Source organism: Tripterygium wilfordii, chromosome 23, assembly GCF_013401445.1.
Source record: "Tripterygium wilfordii isolate XIE 37 chromosome 23, ASM1340144v1, whole genome shotgun sequence".
Lineage (NCBI taxonomy): Eukaryota > Viridiplantae > Streptophyta > Magnoliopsida > Celastrales > Celastraceae > Tripterygium > Tripterygium wilfordii.
The window spans coordinates 11,822,526-11,845,586 of NC_052254.1; the positions used below are offsets into that span (position 1 = coordinate 11,822,526).

The window sequence follows — 23,061 nt, forward strand, 5'->3', positions numbered from 1 at the left end:
GGGGACGGAAGCATATATTAGTATTAGAATTCAAATCGTCTTTAGGAGGTTAAAATTGTAAATTTCTAACATTATTTTTATAGTGTTTTTTTTTATTGGCTCTAGGATTTTATTTTATTTTTTTGGGTTAAAATTATTAATTCTATTTATAATTATTAGAAAATGTGAGACAAATAAAGTTCTTTTTGAAAGGCCATCACCACCCTAATACCTCCATTAGTAGGGAAAAAATTATTTCAGACTTACAAACAGGACGAGTATTTTTTCCATATAGAATGCCTCCTAAAGAGCATCTCCAAAGAGAAGAAAAAACTCCTCATGCTCAAATCTGATTCCCTCGACCTCTCAGCTCCTCATGCAGCCCCGCGGGGGGTGGTTAGTCATTGGCTGGAGTAGACGCAGCATGGTTCTCTTCCCTGGCCTATGCTGGAGTAGGGTAGGGATTTATGCGGCTGGATTTTAGCCTCAAGCTTCAAGAACATCTCTCTGGCGGGAAGAAACTTATTTGCTGATTGAACTGGCAATTGCTATGAATTGTCATTATTTTAGCCTAGAATGGGATGCTCTGATATTTGAAGGCACAAAAGGATTGTTCTGACTCCTTATGGTTGTGTGTGGAAATCATGTTTCTCCTTTAACAGGATATTCAGTGTGATATGGTTCATACTCCAATGGTCAACAATCAAGTTCAACTACCTGGTTCGCTGGCACAACAAGGAATGAATTCTACTGGCTCGGTCACTCTTGTAGAACAAGTCCCTATTGCTTGTAATGCCTTGGCTGTATTTTACTCTTTGATCTAATGAATTTCCCTTTTTCTCAAGAAAGAAAAGAAAAGAAAAAACTACAGGTTTCAAACACGTCAAAGAAAGACAAACCAAACCATAACAATCCACACCCAGTTTGAAGTTGCACTATGCACCAGTATATACTTAGATAAACAAAAAAATTTCATTCTATTTAAAAAATTTCATAGATGTGTAGTTTATGGTCTAACGAAACCCACATTTATTATAATCCACTTTCACAATTCAAAACGAAAATTTCTATCTCCCAATGAAATTGGTAACTCTAACTGGTAAAATGCAATTCCTATACCTTGATTGCTCTCAAGCTCTAGGTTAAGGCTAATAAGAAATCAAGTAGCATGAATAGCCTCTTCACAATGATGAATGATGCTTAAGATGGTGAGATACTGGCACAATTATCTGCATATTCCCGACGTTGGAAATAAGGATGAAGGGTATGAACACCGTCCAAGTATAAAGTTGTCTGCATCTCAATTAAGCGAGAGACCTACAAAGAAAGTTTTCTCTGTCAAGCATGAGATCTGCACCAATTCACTTATTCCTCCTATACAAAAACAGATAGATATATGCACTTAATCATCATTCATCGGTCTATAACCAGTAACATTGCCCAAATCATGAACGTGAGAGATAATAAGAAGTTTTAGATGCAATGTTGGTCTAAATAAAGTCAGCTCCTCAGATAACATGCAGCTCTCCCCAAGTTTCTATTGTAAATGTAAGCAAATATGTAAATAGCTGTCAATGAGAAGTGCCAGATATCATGCCCTCAAGGTCTCAAGTACTCGACAAATATTATCTCTTAAGCTATTCTGGTAAGGAATACAGTCACATCACTGAGGACGGTAGCAATAAGGAGTTGGAATAATTTTCCCTACCCATGCTAAGTTTATCAGATTATCTTAAAAATACACATGCACTATCCAGTTAGATCATGATCCAATGTCATATACGAAATCAATGCCATGTCTTTCTTAGAAAGTCGTGGAATATACATTGTGCTGGCAGGCGTTAATGTTCTAAACCAATAAAATCAATTACAAAAAATACCAGTAAGTTGTCACCGATGAGACTTATTGAATAAAAACTCAATGTAAGCAAGGGTTGATAAAAAAGCTAATCCTTACCATGTTTAATCAATTGATCTGTATTCAAAATATGCTTGCATATAAAGTTTATTTTAAACAAAAACAAACGTGTGTTCATGAAAGGCAGAATACTTACTGCTCGACGGAAGGAAAACATCTCTTCTTGACCAGATAGCATGGAAACTATGCCAGCTGGAGCACCTCCAGAACCAACATTTCCTTCTGCTAAAACATTTCGGCGAAGTTTCCCACCTTCTATTTCCGTTTCAAATTGGAAACTGGAAACAAAAAGACAAAGTTGCTCATTAGGCGATTGACACATCATTCTACATCAAATAACTAGAGTATCAAAACATGGCATCGAAAGCATGCATTAGTTTATGCTTGATATTATTAGCAAATTGGTTATGTTTGAAAATGGTAAAAGCAAAATCATTGCAAATCCAAGTTTCTACACGGGTAATTTTGTAAAATTAGTCCGTCCAGTTTTAGGGACCATGATAATAATACATAAGAAACACATTTGTCAATCAATTAAAAGAAAAATAGATCAGGAAACTTGATTGTATTCAATGGCTATCATGATGTTATCAAAAATAAAAATTATAAAATCAAGGAGACACTCCCTGAGGAACCCATTAAGTATCAACCTAAATCCTTCTTCTACAAGTAACCAAAGTCCGTCTGCAAAGGAAACCAAAAGAATAAGCTTGCTCATCATGATTCCCCTTGAATGCAACAAGAAAAGTTCCCACAATTACATCAAAATCTTTTCTGATGAAGGAGCCAAATCCCCCTTTTTAGCTATGCAGAGGAAGAAAAGCAACTAATTTGAAAATACAACAGCTAGGAATCAAACAGCAGGATCGAGAGCCGACTTTAGAATACAGAAATATCAACATATCTATGTGCTTTGACGGTAGACATCTCAGAACAAAATACCTTTCCAAATCAAAAAGAGTTCCCTCTTCGGTTCCTTGAAATAGATCTTCAACAGACGAAGCAGCGGAACAAATTAGGAGGCAGTGGTGGTTGTACAACTCATCAATGAGGGTAATAAACCTACGTGCCTGAGAAGTGAACCCAAAAAACTGTTATTGATGTGTAAGAACGTGGAACTCCAAAATCTTAGTTGGTAATCTTTACAGGAAAAAAAAAAAAAGAGTAATCATATGTAACAGAAAATACGAGGGCAATTTGTAATTCAACAGAGGTCAGGGAGATTAGCTTAGGTTGTAACGGACTTCTATTTAATGTTCAACTTGGGGAGGTGGGGAGAAAAACAAAATGGGATTCATAAATAATAGATACTATATACACACAATGCAAACAGAGGTCTGGAAGATTATATGTAGGCTGGAAGGGATTTGTTTTGACTGTTCAACTTTGGGGAATGAGGGATTCAGACCTGCAACTAACTGGTTGATTGTAAACTCCTCGCTAGAAGTTAGAAGGGGAATTGAATCCTCTTTAACTGTGGGTTTAGAGTGATTGTCAAATGTCAACTAATAGTGTCTACATCTCTTCTTTGCAGCCCCTTCCATTGTACATTTGGGATCACTGTTATCTGTGATACTAATGGTTAGGGTTTGCAAGCAGCTTTATTGAAATATTAAGAAGTCCGATGTTGTGATTTATCAAGAACTTTCCATTGGTCTTGTTGCATGTATTGCCCAAGAATATGTTTGGCATCAAAGTGATATGTCATTGCATAATACTGAAGTTAGAATAGATTCGTAGACCAGGTCGACTTATTCGTTTTAAATTATAATCCAGTTAGTGTTAAAAGCAGGGTGATACCTTGTCACGTATCTGCATACTCATTACTGGAATATCAGAGATGAAGACAGTGTGAAAATGTTGTGCTACTGCAATATAATCGGCTGCCCCTACCTGCAGAAAAATGATTGAAAGTTAAGAGAGTACTAAAGGACTAAAGGAGAGACCTCACTACTTAGTGCGAAGGAATTCCCCAAAAAGATGCATCTGAGTAACAAAAAAGCTCAACTACCTGGCTGAGAGCGAGAGTGTGTTATGGTGTAGAAAACAGGTTTGAATATTACCTATCTCACCATGGCCATGACTACTTAACTAAGGGATTTACTCACCTAAGCCTTCCTAAGTCACTAGGATATAGTCAGTAGACAGTAATTCAATTAAAGGGAGAAATGAGCTCCTCCAAAAGAAAGAGACAAAATAGATCCTAACAATAACTTGAATTTAGAAGCAGTGAAGGATAGAAATGTGGACTTTCAGGAATAATTATTAGTAGTAGCAAAAAACTGATATTCACACATAAAGCAAACTGCAATACCGGCTGCCCACATAGATACTCAAATGTGAATCGCGCCACTCCAATGCAGCTTTCAGGAACCACCAATGTTCTGTTTTTAAACAGAAACATGTCACTAAACAAGACCAAAATAAATCAAGTTGATTTATATCATTGAAGTGGCTTATTACCTCCCAAACATCACTGGAATAGTGGTAGATGTGATTTTTCCTCCCAACTCACCTGTTGCCTCACGCCACATATTCTCAAACTCCTTCACAGCAGTGGTATCTAAAGGCCAGAAATAATGAACCTGCAGAAACGCGAAAAATACATTCAGAGTTCAGACATTAGGTAGAATGGTGGATACATATATGCAGACATGTTTTAAATCATTTTCACTTCATGAGGATTCTTTGCACAGCAGTGACCATGCTCCAGTACCTCATCGTCATCCGTTCAACTCATGGACACTCTGCAATGTAGAGATACTGGGGACCTCTGACACTTACAATAAGGCATTGAGCTGCCCTTGAAATTAATTTTCTACTTAAATGTACTGTCTACAGGCTGAACTGTGATCGGGTAAAACCCATTCAAATATTGAAGGAGTATCTCATGGGAATTTCAGCTTTCCTAACCCCAAGGAATGTCTTCTCAGCCTTTTGAGGTCAAGATACCCATCAAATGAAGATAACAGGTGGGTTAAAACGGTTATGAAGAAAATAAAAGGGCATCAACAAATTCAGCTCGAAGTGCTTAATAGTTTACCTGGTCTTCAGATGTTTGTGCTATTAAACGGCGATAATCAGTCTCACTTTCAATTGGAACGATCTCACAGCGCTCCTCTAACTTAGCAACAAGTTTTAGAAAGATCTCACGTTGCATGCCATCCTGTGACAATATTTGCAGGCACCAAATTAGCACAGCCTATCCCCACTTTGAATCCTTTCACAAACACTACGCATCATATTCACATGTAACTAATGCAAATAGACTGAGAAATATGCATAGCAAACAAGGATAATCATAGTCCATGTAATCCACATGCATTTGAAGTCCACTCACATCAAGGCCCTTTGCATGCTTTGGTAAAAAACACACCTGATTTAAGTCCTTTGGCGCTCGGTTACTGGTGGCCACAAGAACAGTTCCGGTATTTAACAATCTGCTTAAAATTCCAGATAAGGCCACAACAGCAAATACATCAACAGTCTGTAAAGTAAAACAAGACATTATAAGTCATAAACAAGCTGTAAAATGAATAAGCTTCAATTTATCAGTAACAGGATTTATATCAAACAAGGCAGTTATTTAATGCAATCACAAACTGATGAAAATCCAAAAGCAACAAAATGGTTTCTAAGCTATCAACATATGATTCATTTCAATCAATCTAGGCTTTCTGAGAGCAGTTTCAATTGTATCACAGCAGTTTTGATAAATCTATCAATCTACATTTGATTCTATCTTACAACATGGCACCATCTTTTACAAATACTGGTAATTTTCCATCATGATCAGCCTTACAACAACTAAAAGTTGTTACATTCAGCATATTGCTTCCAGTACAAGGAACTATTGCTCGTAAATTGAGATTGATAAGTGTTAGAATATATGGGGGTAATTGAGTCATTGTACATGTATTTTAGAATATACTAGATTGTATTTAGTGCTGTAAAAGATATTGAAAAAAAGTAAGATGGAAAAGATGAAAGCTTTCAAGACAGAGCTTCTCTCGTAACATGGTATCGGAGCCGATTGCGTCGATCGCGATTGTGCCTTGGTGGTTGCAAGTAAGTTTCTGTTTGGTTTTGGTTTTCTATCTGGAAGTGTTGAAGCAATCACCTTCTCTCTTCTTGGTTCTGTTTCTGGAGTCTGGTTTCTGTTTCCAGTGGTGGATTCGACTCAGATTCAGTGCCTAGTGCGACTGATCTGGTTGTGCATTTTTTCTGCGCAGTTGCACAAACTTATTGTGCGAATCTTCGTGTGTTCTGTTTCTCGGCTTTATTCGGGTGTGTGAGCAGATATTTGTGCTGGTGATCTATTTCTGTGGGTTAGTGAGAGTGTTTGCAAGTCCAAATCAGTGCTGGTGATTTCTGTGTGTATTTCTGCTGGTGATTTCTGTGGGTGTGTGTATTTCTGTGGGTGCTGGTGATTTCTGTGGGTGCTGGTGATTTATTTCTGTGGGATAGTGAGAGTGTTTGCAAGTCCAAATCAGTGCTGGTGAATTCTGTGTGTATTTCTGTGGGTGCTGGTGATTTCTGTGTGTTAGTGACAGTGTTTGCAACTCAAAATCAAAGCTGGTGATTTCTGTGGGTTAGTGACAGTGTTTGCAAGTTAGTGACAGTGTTTGCAACTCAAAATCAAAGCTGGTGATTTCTGTGGGTTAGTGACAGTGTTTGCAAGTTAGTGACAGTGTTTGCAACTCAAAATCAAAGCTGGTGAATTGATTTCTGGTTGTTCTGGTTGTTTTTTTTTATTACACAGACTGATTTCTTTGATCTGTTTGTCATGGCTGGTTCTAGTGAGACGAAGACATTTACTGAGATTATCACCACTGGGCATCGTATTACTGATAGGAAACTAAATGGTGTCAATTATAGTCAATGGAAAAGGGTGATTAGAAGATATCTTTCAAGCATTGATGTGGAGAACCACTTGACTGAAAACCCACCAACAGAGCCTCGAGCAAGGACTCAATGGCAGAAAGAAGATGATAAATTGTTTACCATGATTCAGCACACTATGGAACATTCTGTTGACGACATGGTCGGGCATTGTGATACTGTCTGTGAGTTATGGCAATATTTGGAGTCCCTATATTCCAGCAAGCAGAACTTGTCCCATGTTCATGATTTGTTATCTGGTTTGTATCGTGCTGATCAGAAGGGGCGAACCTTAGTTGAATATTATGCTGATTTTAAGCGAATGTTTGAGGAGAAGAGGACCTTATATCCCATAATAGCTGATGTGAAGAAAATGCAAGAACAAGAGGAGGAGATCATGGTTCAGTGCTTCCTTGCAGGGTTGGAATCCGAGTATGATGTGGCTCGGTCTCAAATCCTTACAGGCTCCACTCTTCCGTCACTAGCTGAGGTGTTCTCTCGGCTGCGCAAAGTCTGTAAGGATGGTAAAGAATCTGGAGTCTCTGCTGGTTCTGGTGATACTTCTGCTTTATTGGGCTGGACACCACCAGTTGGTGGTAATAGAGGTGGTCGTAGTAGTGGTCGAGGAGTACGTGGAGGGGGTCGTGACAATGGAGGACGTGGAGGTCCCAGGACATGCTATTATTGTGGAGAGCAGGGTCATTTGAAGAAAAATTGTTGGAAATTGAATGGTAAACCATCACCGCGGTTTGCCAATGCTGTTACTCAGGAGGGTCTTTTGCCTACTCCTACTGGGGCTGTGCCTTCTTCCATAGCACCTAGACCTGATGGTCATATCATGATTTCAGCTGATGAGTATGCTCGGTTTGCTCAGTTTCAAGCTACCTAGTCTACTGCCAACCTTGTTCAGTTAGGTAATCCAACTGCATGTCTTTCTTCGTCCTCCGGTGCTTGGGTCATTGACTCTGGAGCCACCGATCACATGACTAGCAATACAGGTATTCTTTCTTCATTTCAATCCTCTCCCACTCTACCAAATGTTACTCTAGCTGATGGTTCTAATGTTCCTGTACTTGGTAGTGGTACAGCCTCACCTACTTCCACCTTATCTCTATCTTCTGTTTTGTGCTTGCCTCATTTTCCTTTTAATCTATTATCAGTGAGTAGAATCACTCATGCTTTACATTGTTCTGTTCATTTTTTTCCTGATCATTGTGTGTTCCAGGATCTGGTGACGAAGAAGATTATTGGTAGAGGTCGTGTGTCTAATGGTCTATACGTTCTTGCTGCTGATTGTTCACCAGTGCCACGACCAATTGCTTCCATTAGTGCTACCTCAGTCTATCAGTTGCATTGTCAGTTTGGGCATCCTTCGTTAAATGTTTTAAAGTGTCTTTGTCCGTCTTTACTCTTTAGGTTCAGTGTCTCCATTAGAGTGTGAGGCGTGTCAGTTTGCTAAACATCATAGGGCGTCTTACATTCCTCGAGTCAATAAACGGGCTGCGTCCCCCTTTGAACTAGTTCATTCAGATATTTGGGGTCCTTGTCCAGTTGTGTCTCAATCTGGATTTCGTTATTTTGTTACTTTTGTTGATGACTTTTCCCGAGTAACTTGGTTATATTTAATGAAAAAACGTTCTGAGTTATATTCTATATTTTGTGCCTTTCATGCTGAAATTAAAACTCAAAATAATGGTTCTCTTCGCATTCTACGTAGTGACAATGCCAAAGAGTATTTCTCTGACCCTCTTTCTTCTTATCTTGTTCAGAATGGTATTGTTCATCAGTCATCATGTGTTGTCACTCCACAACAAAATGGAGTAGCTGAAAGAAAAAATCGTCATTTGATGGAAGTTGCCAGAGCCTTATTATTTCATATGAAAGTTTCTAAGATTTTTTGGGCTGATGCTGTCCATACTGCATGTTATTTAATCAATCGTATGCCCTCTTCGATTCTAGATGGTCATATACCTTATTCTGTTCTGGTTCCCTCTCAGCCTCTCTTTTGTCTTCCCCCACGTATATTTGGTTGTGTGTGTTTTGTGCAGGATATCCGACCTAAGGTTACTAAACTTGACCCGCGTTCTCTGAAATGTATTTTCTTGGGATACTCTCGTCATCAAAAAGGGTATCGTTGTTTCTCTCCCGATCTAGGTCGATATTTAATCTCAGCTGATGTTACCTTCTTTGAATCTACCCCTTATGTCAGTGGTGCTTCTGCTTCCTTTTTTGCTCCCGAAGATGATTTTCTTGTCTACCGTGTATCTGGACAACCTTTTCTTCCTGAGTCTTCTCGTCCTCCTATTACTCAGACATATTCTCGACATAGCTGGCATCGTCCTGCGGCACCATCTATAGTGAATTCTCCAGTGGCACCTACGGACGACCTTGACACTCAGCCTTCACCTACATCTTCATCTCCAGATCCGAATCCTCCTGCTCCTGATGCTAGTCTTGATTTACCTATTACTCTTCGTAAAGGTAAACGTTCTTGTACCTATCCTATCTCTTCATTTGTTTCTTATAACAGTCTATCTCTTGTCTCCCAATCTACTATTTCTTCTCTCGATTCTACTCCTGTTCCTAAGTCTGTTTCAGAGGCTCTTGATCATTCTGGGTGGCGGCAAGCAATGGAGGATGAGATGTTTGCTCTTAAGGAGAATGGTACATGGGAACTTGTTTCTCTCCTCAAAGACAAACATGCTATTGGTTGTAAGTGGGTTTTCACTATTAAAGTGAATCCCGATGGTTCTGTGGCCCGTTTGAAGGCTCGGTTAGTGGCAAAAGGCTATGCTCAGACATATGGCGTTGCTTATTTGGACACTTTTTCTCCAGTTGCCAAGATTGCTTCTATTCGCTTATTTATTTCTCTTGCTGCTATCTATCACTGGCCTTTACATCAGTTAGATGTTAAGAATGCCTTTCTGAATGGTGATTTGCTTGAAGAGGTCTACATGGTTGCGTTTTCTTCGGAAATCATTATATGGGTTGAAACAGTCTCCCCGTGCTTGGTTTGGTAGATTCAGTGAAGTGGTCATTGAGTTTGGGATGTGCCGAAGTGCTCTTGATCACTCTGTCTTCTACAGACAATCTGAGTTCGGTTGTATTCGTCTAGTGGTTTATGTTGATGATATTGTGATTACTGGGAGTGATAGTATGGGTATTAGTGCTCTTAAGTCCTTTCTTCACACTAAATTTCAAACAAAGGATCTTGGACCTCTCAGATACTTCTTGGGCATTGAAGTGTCACGTAGCAAGCAAGGTATCTTCATATCTCAGAGGAAATATGTCCTTGATATACTTAGTGAGACAGGTTTGACTGATGTTAAACCTTGTGAGGCACCTATGGTGCCTAATGTGAAACTGGCTGCTGAAGATGGTGTTCTACTTGCTGATCCAGAACAATATAGGCGATTAGTTGGGAAACTTAATTACCTTACAGTGACGCGTCCAGATATTGCTTTCCCAGTAAGTGTGGTTAGTCGGTTTATGTCATCTCCTCGAGCATCTCACTGGGATGCAGTTATTCATATCTTGAAGTATCTTAAGGGTGCTCCAGGTCGAGGTATTGTTTATAGGAATCGTGGTCACAGTAGAGTAGAAGGAACAGGTTGTGGTTTTCTTTATAAAGATCATGATAATCTTGGAGTAGAAGGATTCTCTGATGCTGATTGGGCGGGATGTCCTATAGACAGACGGTCTACTACAGGTTATTGTGTCTTTATTGGAGGAAATTTGATATCATGGAAAAGTAAGAAACAAAATGTAATTGCACGGTCGAGTGCTGAGTCTGAATATAGAGCCATGGCTCAATCTATTTGTGAACTTATGTGGGTGCGTCACTTGCTTGAGGAAATTGGTATGAAAGACTCGACTCCCATGCGATTGTGGTGTGATAATCAAGCAGCTATTCATATTGCTTCTAACTCAGTGTTTCATGAGCGTACGAAACATATCGAGGTTGATTGTCACTTTATTCGAGAGAAACTCCAACAAGGAATGGTTCGTCTTAACCATGTTAGAACTGGGGATCAAATAGCCGACATATTTACTAAAGCTCTACCAGGGAGCCGAATAACTGATATTTGTAACAAGTTGGGCATGATTGATATCTATGCTCCAACTTGAAGGGGGTGTTAGAATATATGGGGGTAATTGAGTCATTGTACATGTATTTTAGAATATACTAGATTGTATTTAGTGCTGTAAAAGATATTGAAAAAAAGTAAGATGGAAAAGATGAAAGCTTTCAAGACAGAGCTTCTCTCGTAACAATAAGAAACACAAGTAATAAGGAGGTGCCAACACAAATACAGAACTAAGAGATTATCTACAGGAAATCAAGTCGAGTACATGAAAGTAAGATCCACAACCACAAATAATGATCAGCAGCACAGAACAAGATCATGAACGGTGAAAAACTGTCTAGATCATCTAAGCTTTAACAATGTACCACTTAAGAAGGTCAGGCTGTAGTCAAGTGGAGGAATTGTTACTTGCTGTTAAAGTTAATCTAAATTGTTAATAATTCAAAAGGTAAATACCAAAGATGATTCCCCAACTAGCACCAATAATGAACCATGTCATTATCTGTAATAGATCTAAGCACAAAATATCAACTAAACAAGATGTTTCAACACATGTTTCGTCTTACTTGTATCTCATCAAAGCAAAGAACACTAGCTCCTCTTCGATCTGCTTGCTGGTCCACTAGAAACTTATCTGCTACAGCAGGAAGAATGTTTTTCATCTGTACTTCTTTTTTGTATCGTTCTTCTGCAGCTAGCCATTCCTTAACTTTTACATCAAACGGCAGATTCATAATCCAGCTTGATATGCTTGATTGTAATGACTTTTCCTCCACTTGATTTTTCCAAGTCCTATGCATATGTTCATTTATTTTCAGCATAGCCTGTAATTGTGAGTGAAAAACATAACTGATTTTTCCCAAAAGTCGTATCTAGCTGAAAAGTGCATATTTGAGGGTGGGTGAGGGGTGTGACTTGTGAGTGTAGTTAAGGGAGAACGAGACAAAACCTGTATCATCAATAATGTAGCATACTTTAATACATTTATAGAAAGTAAAATCACAATGAATGTTAGTATGAACTTATCACCATATTAAATTGTATTGGAGAGCACATCGATGTTTTTTGATAATGGAAAAGAAGAACTAGAGGATGGTGGACATAAGGAAGATCTTATCGAAAATCAGAATTAGAATTTACCTCATGAAAGTGAAGCCTCCTCCGTTGTTTAACAGTTCCGTCAGTGGCAGCAAAAAACATGTCCATAAGCATTGTCTTTCCTGTACCCAGAAAAATTCTTCATCAAATGATATTAATATAAGCAATATACTTGGATGAATTTACATAGTAAGGATTTAGATGAATTTGTGTCCCTATTGGCAGGTCACAGATAATTCTTTCAGGGACCAGGGAGTGGGCATATATCCATCATAGATACAACAAAAACTTTTTGAGTGGGACGGTGCCTTCTAGTGTGGAAGGAGTTCAAACGAAAGAAGAACTCTCTGTATTGCAATTTATATAATCTCTGAAAGAATAATAGAATTGATTCCTGGAGAGATGAACTCGGATGGCAAAACAAAATTTCTAATTATGGCTCAATCAGATACCAATTACTTATATTCCAACTGTCTCTTGAGACATAGAGATGAGAAATATACCACTACCAACGTTGCCATATATATACAATCCTTTTGGAGATGGAGGTAGAGTTGGGCGGCGACCAACTACTGAATCCAATTTCCTCTCTCGGTTGAGATATGAAACCCATTTACCCACTCCAGGTTCTACATTCTCAGGTTTTCTTCTGAGTCAAGAAAAATCAAATTGACACAAAATATGACTACCGTAAGTTTTGCAGAGAAGAAAGCAACATATGATTTCAAACTAATGTATCATGTATGCACCCATGAATTTCAGATGTAATTGAGGAGACTGGGACAGACAATCTACCAACAATTTTTTAACAGTGTTCAAATATACCTGGAAAGATAAAAGGAAAAGTAAATACTTATCTTTTAGTCAAGCTTCATGGAACGTGTTTCTGAACTTTGAATAAAGTGGATGACATTTATATTATTCTTTATGGATTAAATTCTATCTGCAAACGACTGTGGGACCTTTCTTAATTCCTTTCCTTCCTTTTCTTGATATATTATAGTTGTCTGTTACTCCTAACGATAATTTAGGCTATTTAGCATCAGCAATGCTGTAGGGGTATGCAGTTTCTACAGTGAGACTCACAAAAAACTGTAAAAACTAAATAGTTATCGATTTACTTAAAATGCATGCACTGGCATAGAAAATTTTATTGAAGAATTAGTATTATTGTGTGTAAACTAAATTTATTGAAACACGTTTAAAATATCAAGTATGCTTCAAATTTATCTCCTTTCCCCAAAAATGGATGTTCTCATAGACTCGTGTTGCCGACCCCAAACTTTTGGGATAAAGGCTCAGATGATGATGATGATGACGACATATGCAGCCTAATCATGTGATCCGAAAGTATCTATATGCTATTATCCTGGTGAATGCCTCAAAGTGGCATTATCGGAAAATTAGCAAAAGGAAGAAAAGCAATAATCATGGAGGTAAAAGGATAACGGTATGGTGGCGACAGTAAAGATGGTGTGGTCATAGAAATGCCAAAGTATACCATGTGTAGCAGCAACCATTGGCCGCAACTTCCAAGATATATCATATACTTGTGCTATATGCATAACTATAGTAAGAATGCCACATGACATAAACAACTGATCCTAAAAGATGTATACCAGAGTGCCTTACTGGAACATCCATCTTTCTAGAAGACCATTGCGCTTCTTATTAACCGATGTCCACAAGCCTCCCTCTTGCTTTTGTTCAGCTTCCTCCATCAAAAGTCTGCGTCGCTCAAGCTCCCTCTTCTCCTCCCACATTGCTAGCTTTGCCTACAATATTTTAAGACTGTAAACAAACATAGAGGCACTGAAGCATCATCAGAAATATAAATATTTAGCATCATAGAATGTGGAATCTAAACTTTACATGATATTCCTCCATGTCTTGCTCATATTTTTCCAACCTTCCACATAATTTTTCCAATTCTGATGCAACTCTTTCCTGGTAAGGATCATGCTGTAGCTTCCCTTGATCAACTAAATTCCTATAGTGCATTAATGGACCTGAAGGAAAATTACGTATTCCGAATCACAATTACGGAAAAGGCATTGAGAAATTTCAAGATGAAAGAAAGTGCTAGGGCAATACTGAAACACAAACCAAATGAGACAAAAACATAATTCCATGGCTGACATAGCCAAATAGATATGTGTGCAAGATTTTACAAAATGCAACCAAAAAAAAACAGAGCAGCCAAGATAAGGACAATTTCCCTTCATCTAATATCAATTCCGATAAAATACACTCAAAAGATAGATTGGATGAGTATCAATCAGGTACGTTAGAGAAAATCTATCCCTGATTGATAGATCATGAGGAGTCATGACTTCCCTTCTAGAAAATCTTAGCACTCCTGCCGGACCAAGACTAAATTAAATCAAATTCGCCCTAAATTACAAGCGAGACAACGTTCACCGCTATACCAAACAGTAAATCATCCATATATGAAATCGAATTGTTCAATAATCACACATGAATGTTCGCAATAAATAAATAATTCAATAAACAGAATATGAACGAACAAGATAATATGCAACTGAATGACGAAAACGGGAACCGAACAGAAATGCATGCATATAAATACTCGTCTATGTATTGTATATGTCAGAGAGATTACCCGAGGCCTTATGGAATGACGGATCGGAGTAGAACCGAGCCGGATTGACACGAGACTTACAGGAATATCTTCCATGGACCAACCCTGGACTAAGAAGCCAAGATAACCTTCTCATTTTCCCCCTCTCTGCGATCGCGCGAGATTGAAATTCTTCTGATGTTAATGGTCCAGAAACAAAAGGTCGAAGACAAGAAACGAGATTTGGAGAAAGACGTAAACGTGAGTGACGTGGCCGATTTTGAACCTCCCAGGTGGATTTTTTGTTTTCGTTTGATGGACCAAAACGTCGTCGTTGGGTATCCGTCAAACCCGGAGGGCCGGTCCGGTTCCTGCAGAAATGTGGCCGTTGAGAGACCTTGGGGAATGAAAATGCAGTCCCAAACGAGCCTGGTCCGAACATTCGGGAAAAGAGAAGCAGAGCAGAGCTGCCTAGCTCTTCTTCAAGCCTGCAACACCTTCGAGAAGCTAACCCAAGTCCACGCCCACCTCCTCAAATCGGGACTCCAGAACAATCTTCTGGTCCTCACAAAGTTCGCCTCCACATCGTCTGATTTAAATGCAATCAATTACGCTTCACGGATATTGCTCTCACCGGAGGTGGATACTCCCTTATATGATACGTTTCTGTACAATACAATCGTCAGAGCTTATGCTCAGACGGGTGATTATAAAGGAAGGGCTGTATTGGTGTATAATTTTATGAGAGAATGTGGTGTTTTGCCAAATAAATTCACTTACCCTTTTGTGCTGAAGGCCTGTGCGGGTATTGGGGACTTGAATTTGGGCAAGTCGGTTCATGGGTCTGTGTTGAAGTTCGGTTTTGACAATGATGTTCACGTGCAGAACACGATGGTTCACATGTATTGCTGCTGTGAAGGAAACGTTGAGATGGCAAGAAAGGTGTTTGATGAAATGCCAAAAGACGATTCGGTGACTTGGAGTGCGATGATTGGCGGGTATGCGCGTTTAGGGTTGTCCGCAGATGCAATTGGTTTGTTCAGGAAGATGCAAACTGTGGGTGTAAGACCTGATGAGATTACCATGATTTCAGTTCTGAGTGCATGTACTGATTTGGGGGCGCTTGAGCTTGGCAAGTGGGTGGAGTCTTATATCCAGAAAGAGAAGGTTCAGAAAAGTGTTGAGCTTTGTAATGCGCTGATTGATATGTTTGCAAAGTGTGGTGATATTGATAGGGCTTTGAACTTGTTTACAAATATGAATGAAAGAACAATTGTTTCATGGACTTCTGTGATTGTTGGTTTGGCAATGCACGGTCGTGGCTTAGAGACTATCTCTTTGTTCGAGGAGATGATAGAAGCCGGGATGGTGCCTGATTATGTTGTATTTATCGGGTTGCTCTCAGCTTGTAGTCATTCTGGGCTAGTTGACAAAGGAAAACGGTACTTTGATTCAATGGCAGAGAAGTATGGCATTTTACCTAAAATAAAACATTATGGATGCATGGTTGATCTGTTATGCAGGGCTGGACTTGTTAAAGAAGCATTGGAATTTGTTCAGAATATGCCCATGGAGCCAAATCAAATCATTCTGCGAACTCTAATAAATGCTTGCCGTGCTCATGGGGAGCTTAAGCTTGGAGAGAGCATCACGGAACAACTAATTAGAAATGAGCCAATGGATGAGTCCAGCTATGTATTACTTTCCAACATTTATGCAAAAATGCTCCAATGGGAAAAGAAAACCAAGATTAGAGAGGAAATGGATGAGCAAGGGATGAGAAAGATCCCAGGGAGCACAATGATCGAAATAGATAATGAAATGTATGAATTTGTGGCTGGAGATAAATCGCATAAAGAGCACAAAGAAATTTTTGAGATGATGGATGAGATGGGGAGGGAGATGAAGAGGGCTGGATATGCTGCTTCTACATCAGAGGTGATGCTTGATATAAATGAAGAAGATAAGGAAGACGCTTTGAATCGGCATAGTGAAAAGATCGCTATTGCTTTTGCCCTTCTTAAGACACCACCTGGAACTCCAATTCGGCTTGTGAAGAATTTGCGAGTTTGTGCTGATTGCCATTCTGCTACTAAATTCATATCCAAAATTTATAATCGAGAAATAGTGGTGAGGGACAGAAACCGGTTTCACTACTTCAAGGATGGTCTATGCTCATGTAAAGATTTTTGGTGATGAACTATGGATATTTTTGGTGACCAAGTACAGTTTCTGATATGGTTACTGGAAGATACTATGACTGCATTAACCGAATGGAACTACATGATGAATCCCTGGAAGGTTGTTTGCATGGAGAATTTTGTATTCGTGATGGTTCACTGAAAGATAGTTCTGGATCCCAAGCTTGATACTCTAGACTGTTCGACATTTCAGCTGGTTAGCTCTCTGAATTCTTTCCACCAAACTTCAAATCTATCTAGCATTTAAGAAGGTAGATGAGGAACCATATGCTGGAAGAATTATCATGACAGGCAGCAATGAGGGTCGACACTGCAGCTGAATTTATCATCTGGAAAATTGGTGAAGCTTCTTCTTTAACTGGATTCTTTATGGATGTTCACTCTTTTTGTTTCAGATGGGGTTTGCTAATGGATAACTAACCAAAAAAAAAGATGTTTCGGAAACCATCAGTCTGAGAATGCCTTCATTGAGAATCTAATCAATAACCTTGTTTTGTTGGAATTACTTGTGCTTTTTGATATACAATTTTTTAATAAACTTATGAAGTAATCAATATATTTCATTCTTGATTGAATACGAAATGATTCTTGACTTTGAGCTTATAACAAAAAATCTGATCTTTATCGATCACGCGACTGTTGATCACCGAAAGGCCATGTTCATTTGTTTTCTCTGCTCAACGATAATGGTTGAAGAAGCTTTTTTTCTCAGCATGATTCATGCATAACTCTCGAAAAGAGCATGCTTTCTTGACGATCCTACCTTCTCAGTCCTCAACAAAAGAGAGAGAAGTTAGTTGAACCCGCATAGCAAAAAGGGGATTTCCTTACACGTGAAATCCTGTCTACCAGCTAATGTGTGTTAGGGTGATATCAGGATTTTAGTACGTGATGCCCTTTGCATGATGTCATTGAGTGACTGTACTACAGGCATCGATGGTATTTTTCGCTAATTTTCTTGCCATTTTAATTGTCTAAGCTTTGGCTCTGTATATGTCTTCTTTTGATTGTTCACGAGGAAATTGGATTCCAACCCCTGCCTTTAGGCTGGGTGGTGAGTGGTTCGACCATTTGAACTAGTGATGCAGCCTTTGGGACTCTATATCAGGGGAAATATTTGATGTACTCCAATGGCACAGCCCTTCTTACTCGGATACATTCGAAAATCCTCTTGTCTAAGCTGTAGATATATATATTTATACGATCTAGTGCTACCCTTCTTGTTCTATTCCTTCATATTTCAGGTTCAAGGTACTGTAGGCTCACCTTGGTGGATTCAGCAAGCTTCTTTTTTCTTTTTTTTTGTTCTTTCACAGGAGATTTTTTTAGAGTTGACAATGACAACATAGGAATATGTAAAGTTGTGAGACTCCCCGGTCCCCATCTCCCAAATACTGGAACTTCTATTGCATTGGTCCATAGAGAATCTTGCTTTACAAATAAGTGCTCTGTACTGTATATTCGAATACTAACCAATTTTCTTGCCTCCATATATTGATGTATACTGAGGCATTTTCAGCAACCAATGGAACTTTTAACAAAGCAATGAGAGGGCTTTCACCACTTCAAGGAAAAAAGAGACTGTATGCCATCTATACATAAATGAAGAAGAAAGAGAGAGTTGAAATAAATTCCCACACTGAGTTTGTTTCCCTAACTAAACTCCAATTTGCATTAGTAAGTAATTTTTCTCTAAAAGCTATATACTTATCCCCTTTTAGATTTCACCACCTAATTTTAGGCTCTCGTGTTATTTTACTTCTAGAACCTTTCTTAAAACAAATGTCAACCACTACCATCCTATGTTTTAAGAAAGTTTCTAAAAGTAAAGTAACACAAGAGCCTAAAATTAGGTGGTGGAATCTAAAAGGGGATAAGTAAATAGCTTTTAGGGAAAAATTCCTTACTAATGCAAATTGGAGTTTAGTTAGGGAACCAAACTCAATGTGTGGAGAGATGGCGAATTGTATCAAACAAGTAGCAAAAGAGGTGTCTGATTATGTATAGATGGCATAATCAGCCCTGCATAACAGATCAACCATGCATCCATAATGTTTTATTTTAGGTAAAATGCCATACTTCTCTGCCATGGAATCAAAGTACTGTTTTCCTTTGTCAACTAGCCCAGAATGACTACAAGTTGAGAGCAACCCAATAAATACAACATAATCAGGCATCAAGCCCAGATGAAGGAGGAGGATTGCGGTAGGTTGGCGGCCAATGTAAAAATTTACCAAACACATGAACATGAGTCTAAATGAGACTATCGTTAGGGCATTCCCTACTTGCGAGGCGTTGCATCGAAACCTGGGTGCATCGAAAAATGAGCAAGGGCTGGCACCGGCGTGCCTCCATACTCTTGCTCTACATCGAACCCTGGATGTAGTGATAAATGAGCAAGGGCATGCTAGGGTGTTCCCCGTAAGCAACGAGCCGCATTGGCGTCCGGATGTGGTGAGAAATGGGCAAGGGTTCCCCCGCTTTGGACGGTCGAGGGTAAAGAAGCTAGTCCATAATCATAATCATAGGATTAGGATAGGCACGTGGAACATAGGGTCGCTTACAGGGAGATTAACTGAATTAGTTGACACCATGACTAGACGTAAGGTTAACATAATGTGTCTACAGGAGACTAAATGGGTTGGAGAGAAATCTAGAGAGATTGAAAACGCAAGTTATAAGTTATGGTACACTGGAATTGATATGATAGAAATAGAAATGGTGTAGGTATAGTAATAGATAGCGAACTAAAAGACAATGTTGTGGAGATAAAACAAACAAGCGATATGATCTTATTAGCCAAACTATTGCTAGGGGAGGAGATAGTTAATGTCATTAGTGCTTACACCCCACAAATAGGGTTAGATGAAAACATTAAGAAACAATTTTGGGAGAACCTTGATGCGATTATCCAGGGCATTCCAATTAGAGAGAAAATATTCCTAGGAGGAGACCTGAATGGACATATAGGGAGAGATAGTGAAAACTTTGATAGTGTGCACGGGGGGTATGGGTTTGGGGATAGAAATGAGGTTGGATAAACTATTTTAGAATTTGCCATGTCATATGACTTGTGTCTGGTAAACACTTGGTTTAAGAAAAGAGTCACATTTGATTACATTTAAGAGTGGTTATAATGCTAGTCAGATAGATTTCATTCTTATGCGAAAGTTAGATAGGAGACTATGTAAGGACTGTAAAGTGATCCCAGGGGAGAGTCTAACCTCTCAACATAGGATGGTAGTGGCTGACATTTGTTTTAAGAAAGGTTCTAGAAGTAAAGTAACACGAGAGCCTAAAATTAGGTGGTGGAATCTAAAATTAGGGAAAAATTACTTACTAATGCAAATTGGAGTTTAGTTAGGGAAACAAAGTCAATGTGGGGAGAGATGGCGAATTGTATCAAACAAGTAGCAAAAGAGATGCTTGGTGAGTCAAAGGGTCCAATACCTAAAGGCAAAGAAACATGGTGGTGGAATGAGGATGTTAAAAAGCAATTAGGACTAAGAGAGAATGTTATAGGAAGTTAAAAACTAGTATGGATGGGAATAGTTATGAAACTTACAAAGTGGCCAAACAAGAAGCCAAGAAGATTATAGGGGAGGCACGTCATAAGGCATGTATTGAGTTGTATAACAAGTTAGATACAAGAGAGGGAGAAAAAGATATTTATAGGTTAGCTAAAACACGCGAAAGGAAAACCAAGGACTTAAATCACGTAAAATGCATCAAAGATATAGATGATAGAGTTTTAGTGAAAGATGTAGAAATTAATGAGAGGTGAAGACATTACTTCAATGAATTGCTTAATGGCGGGCACGCAGGAAGCATTGAAAATCTCCATAGCTCTCGAGAAAATAGGAATCCGTGGTATGTAAGACGTATTAGGGAGACTGAAGTGAAGGAAGCCTTAAGGAAAATGAAAAGGGGTAAAGCCATGGGACCGAATGGAATTCCAATTGAAGTATGGAAGTGCTTAGGTGATGTAGGCATAGTATGGCTCACTAGGTTATTTAATCAAATTATTAAGACTCGTAGGATGCCTAATGAGTGGAGGAGAAGCACCATAGTACCCATATACAAGAACAAAGGGTGATATTCAAAGTTGTAATAAGTATAGGACCATCAAACTTATGATCCACACATTAAAAGTTTGGGAGAGAGTTGTGGAACAGACAATGAGATCGGTATCCACGATATCCGAAAATCAATTTGGTTTTTTGCCAGGACGGTCCACAATTGCCAGGACGGTCCACAACGGATGCAATATTTCTACTAGTGTAGAAAAATATAGACAAAAGGAAAAAGACCTCCCTTTAGTATTTGTAGATTTGGAGAAGGCATATGATAGGGTGCCTAGGGAAGTAATGTGGTGGATTTTAGAGAAAAGAGGAGTCCCGACTAGCTATATTACTATGATTAAAGATATGTATGAAGGAGTCGTAGCTTGTGTTAGGGCTATTGGAGGAGTTACAGGGGAGTTTCCCATCACGATAGGATTACATCAGGGGTCGGCACTAAGTCCGTTCCTGTTCGTTATAGTGATGGATGAACTCACACGGCATATCCAAGGTGAGATATATAGCTTGGTGTATTTTGTTTGCGGATGATATAGTTCTAGTGGATGAGACAATATCAGGAGTTAACTCAAAACTTGAAATATGGAGGCAAGCATTAGAGTCTAAAGGATTTAAACTAAGTAGGACTAAAACAGAATATATGAAATGTAAGTTTAGTAAGAGTAGGCAAAGGAACGAACAAGTAATTAAACTAGATGGGAAAGAAGTAACAAAAAGTAAGGTTTTTAAATATCTTGGATCTATTTTCCAAGAAGATGGTGACATAGGTGATGATATAGTTAATAGGATTAAACACGGGTGGAATAAGTGGAAGAGTGCATCTAGGGTGTTATGCGACCGGAGAATTCCCTTAAAGTTGAAGGGAAAATTCTATAGGTCAGCTATTCGCCCTGCAATGATGTATGATTGTGAGTGTTGGGCTATCAAGAGATAACATATCCAAAAAATGCATGTAGCATAAATGCAAATGCTTCGTTTGAATGTGTGGTCACACTAGGAAAGATATGATAAGAAATGAGATCATTAGATCTAAAGTAGGAGTGGCACCTATTGAAGATAAGTTACGAGAAAATCGATCAAGATGGTATGGACATGTCCAACGTAGAGATAGCAGTGCAACAGTGAGGAGGAATGAGAGTAGGAGGCAGCAAGGTAGATTAAAAAGACATGGCTTGAAGTTATAAGAAATTATATGAATTTAATAGGAGTGGATGAATGTATGATCCATAATAGAAATGAATGGCGAAAACAAATACATATGGTGGATTTCTAATGATGTTCTCATAGAGACTCGTGTAGCCAACCCTAAACTTTTGAAATAAAGGCTCAGATGATGATGATGATGAAAGAGAGAGCTGAAATAGTTGGGGTTGAAAGGAAACGTCAGATGTCAATTTTAGTGCACTCCATTCAAAAGGTATGTAAACTGATCCGTTGGTTGCATGTAGTGGAGGGGCCAAGGAAGATTGTGGCTATACTTTCTACCATTGGTTTAAAATTTTCCTTCTCTTTATTTTGTACCTCTTGCAATTATTGAACCACATGCATTGTCTGTGTATTTCCCTAGTACAAGTAACATGAAGACATATTTGTACTAGATTGGCAATACGTTGCAGCCTTTAGTCTTCTCGCCATTTTCATTTTCCTTGAAGGCATGATCTAGAGATCATGAGCGATGGAAAAGGTTTTGATAAGAACTGGCAATTGTTCCCTCTTGCGAAAACAACTTCAGCTTTTTCCATGTTAGTATGTTACTCATTCTGACATATGAATACATTGTCGACTGAAAATGATCCATTTGAACTGTAGATATATTCCTTCTCAAAATTTTATCCATATAACCTTTGCTCTTTGCAGTGCATTGTTTGAGTTGCTGATGAGATCTTAAACAGAATTGCAATACCAGATCTTGTCAATGCACCCCATTTACTCACCAAGCCAGGTTGGTTTTTCTTTTCTCTTGATTCCATTACAATCCAATTTCAATAGTTCAAATCATTGCTTCACGCGTAGAAGATTGAAATGACTATGACAGTTCCCGGATGAAAACGATTTGTGAGAGAAAATACATAGTGTTGTGTCAATTGTGCACAGTGGTTGATATGTCATTATATAGAAAAGGCCTTATGGCATTATTGTATACAATGAATTTACTTGTATGTAGTGTCAAGAAAATAAAAAAGGGTAGATGTTTGATTTCTCTTTTCTTCTACAGTGGGGAAGAGAACAAAACAAC

General features: G+C 38.7%; 3 protein-coding genes across 4 annotated transcripts; 2 read left to right on the forward strand and 1 right to left on the reverse strand.

Annotated features, from left to right (window-relative positions):
- Positions 1-929: 929 nt before the first annotated feature.
- On the reverse strand, positions 930-15,139 carry LOC119992622 (putative ATPase N2B). Of its 2 annotated transcripts, none has more exons than XM_038839411.1 (14): positions 14,588-15,139; positions 13,837-13,973; positions 13,597-13,739; positions 12,468-12,610; positions 12,007-12,086; positions 11,433-11,690; positions 5,274-5,384; positions 4,941-5,063; positions 4,361-4,482; positions 4,212-4,281; positions 3,698-3,790; positions 2,840-2,967; positions 2,034-2,175; positions 930-1,296 (listed from the first exon to the last, which is right to left on the reverse strand). In XM_038839411.1, the coding sequence occupies exons 1-14, from the start codon at positions 14,985-14,987 to the stop codon at positions 1,180-1,182; spliced, it is 2,067 nt and encodes a 688-aa protein (XP_038695339.1). In that variant the 5' UTR covers positions 14,988-15,139; the 3' UTR covers positions 930-1,179. The 2 variants fall into 2 exon arrangements, with proteins under 2 accessions (XP_038695339.1, XP_038695338.1); XM_038839410.1 differs by having other exon boundaries at positions 12,468-12,613; positions 14,588-15,138.
- A 147-nt stretch (positions 15,140-15,286) lies between these two features.
- On the forward strand, positions 15,287-16,914 carry LOC119992817 (pentatricopeptide repeat-containing protein At4g21065-like). Its single transcript, XM_038839600.1, has 2 exons — positions 15,287-16,724; positions 16,775-16,914. The coding sequence occupies exons 1-2, from the start codon at positions 15,287-15,289 to the stop codon at positions 16,912-16,914; spliced, it is 1,578 nt and encodes a 525-aa protein (XP_038695528.1).
- Positions 16,915-18,993: 2,079 nt separating this feature from the next.
- LOC119992818 lies at positions 18,994-19,787 on the forward strand. The gene is made up of 2 exons (XM_038839601.1): positions 18,994-19,348; positions 19,474-19,787. Exons 1-2 carry the CDS (start codon positions 18,994-18,996, stop codon positions 19,785-19,787), a joined length of 669 nt encoding a protein of 222 aa, XP_038695529.1.
- The last annotated feature ends 3,274 nt before the right edge of the window (positions 19,788-23,061 follow it).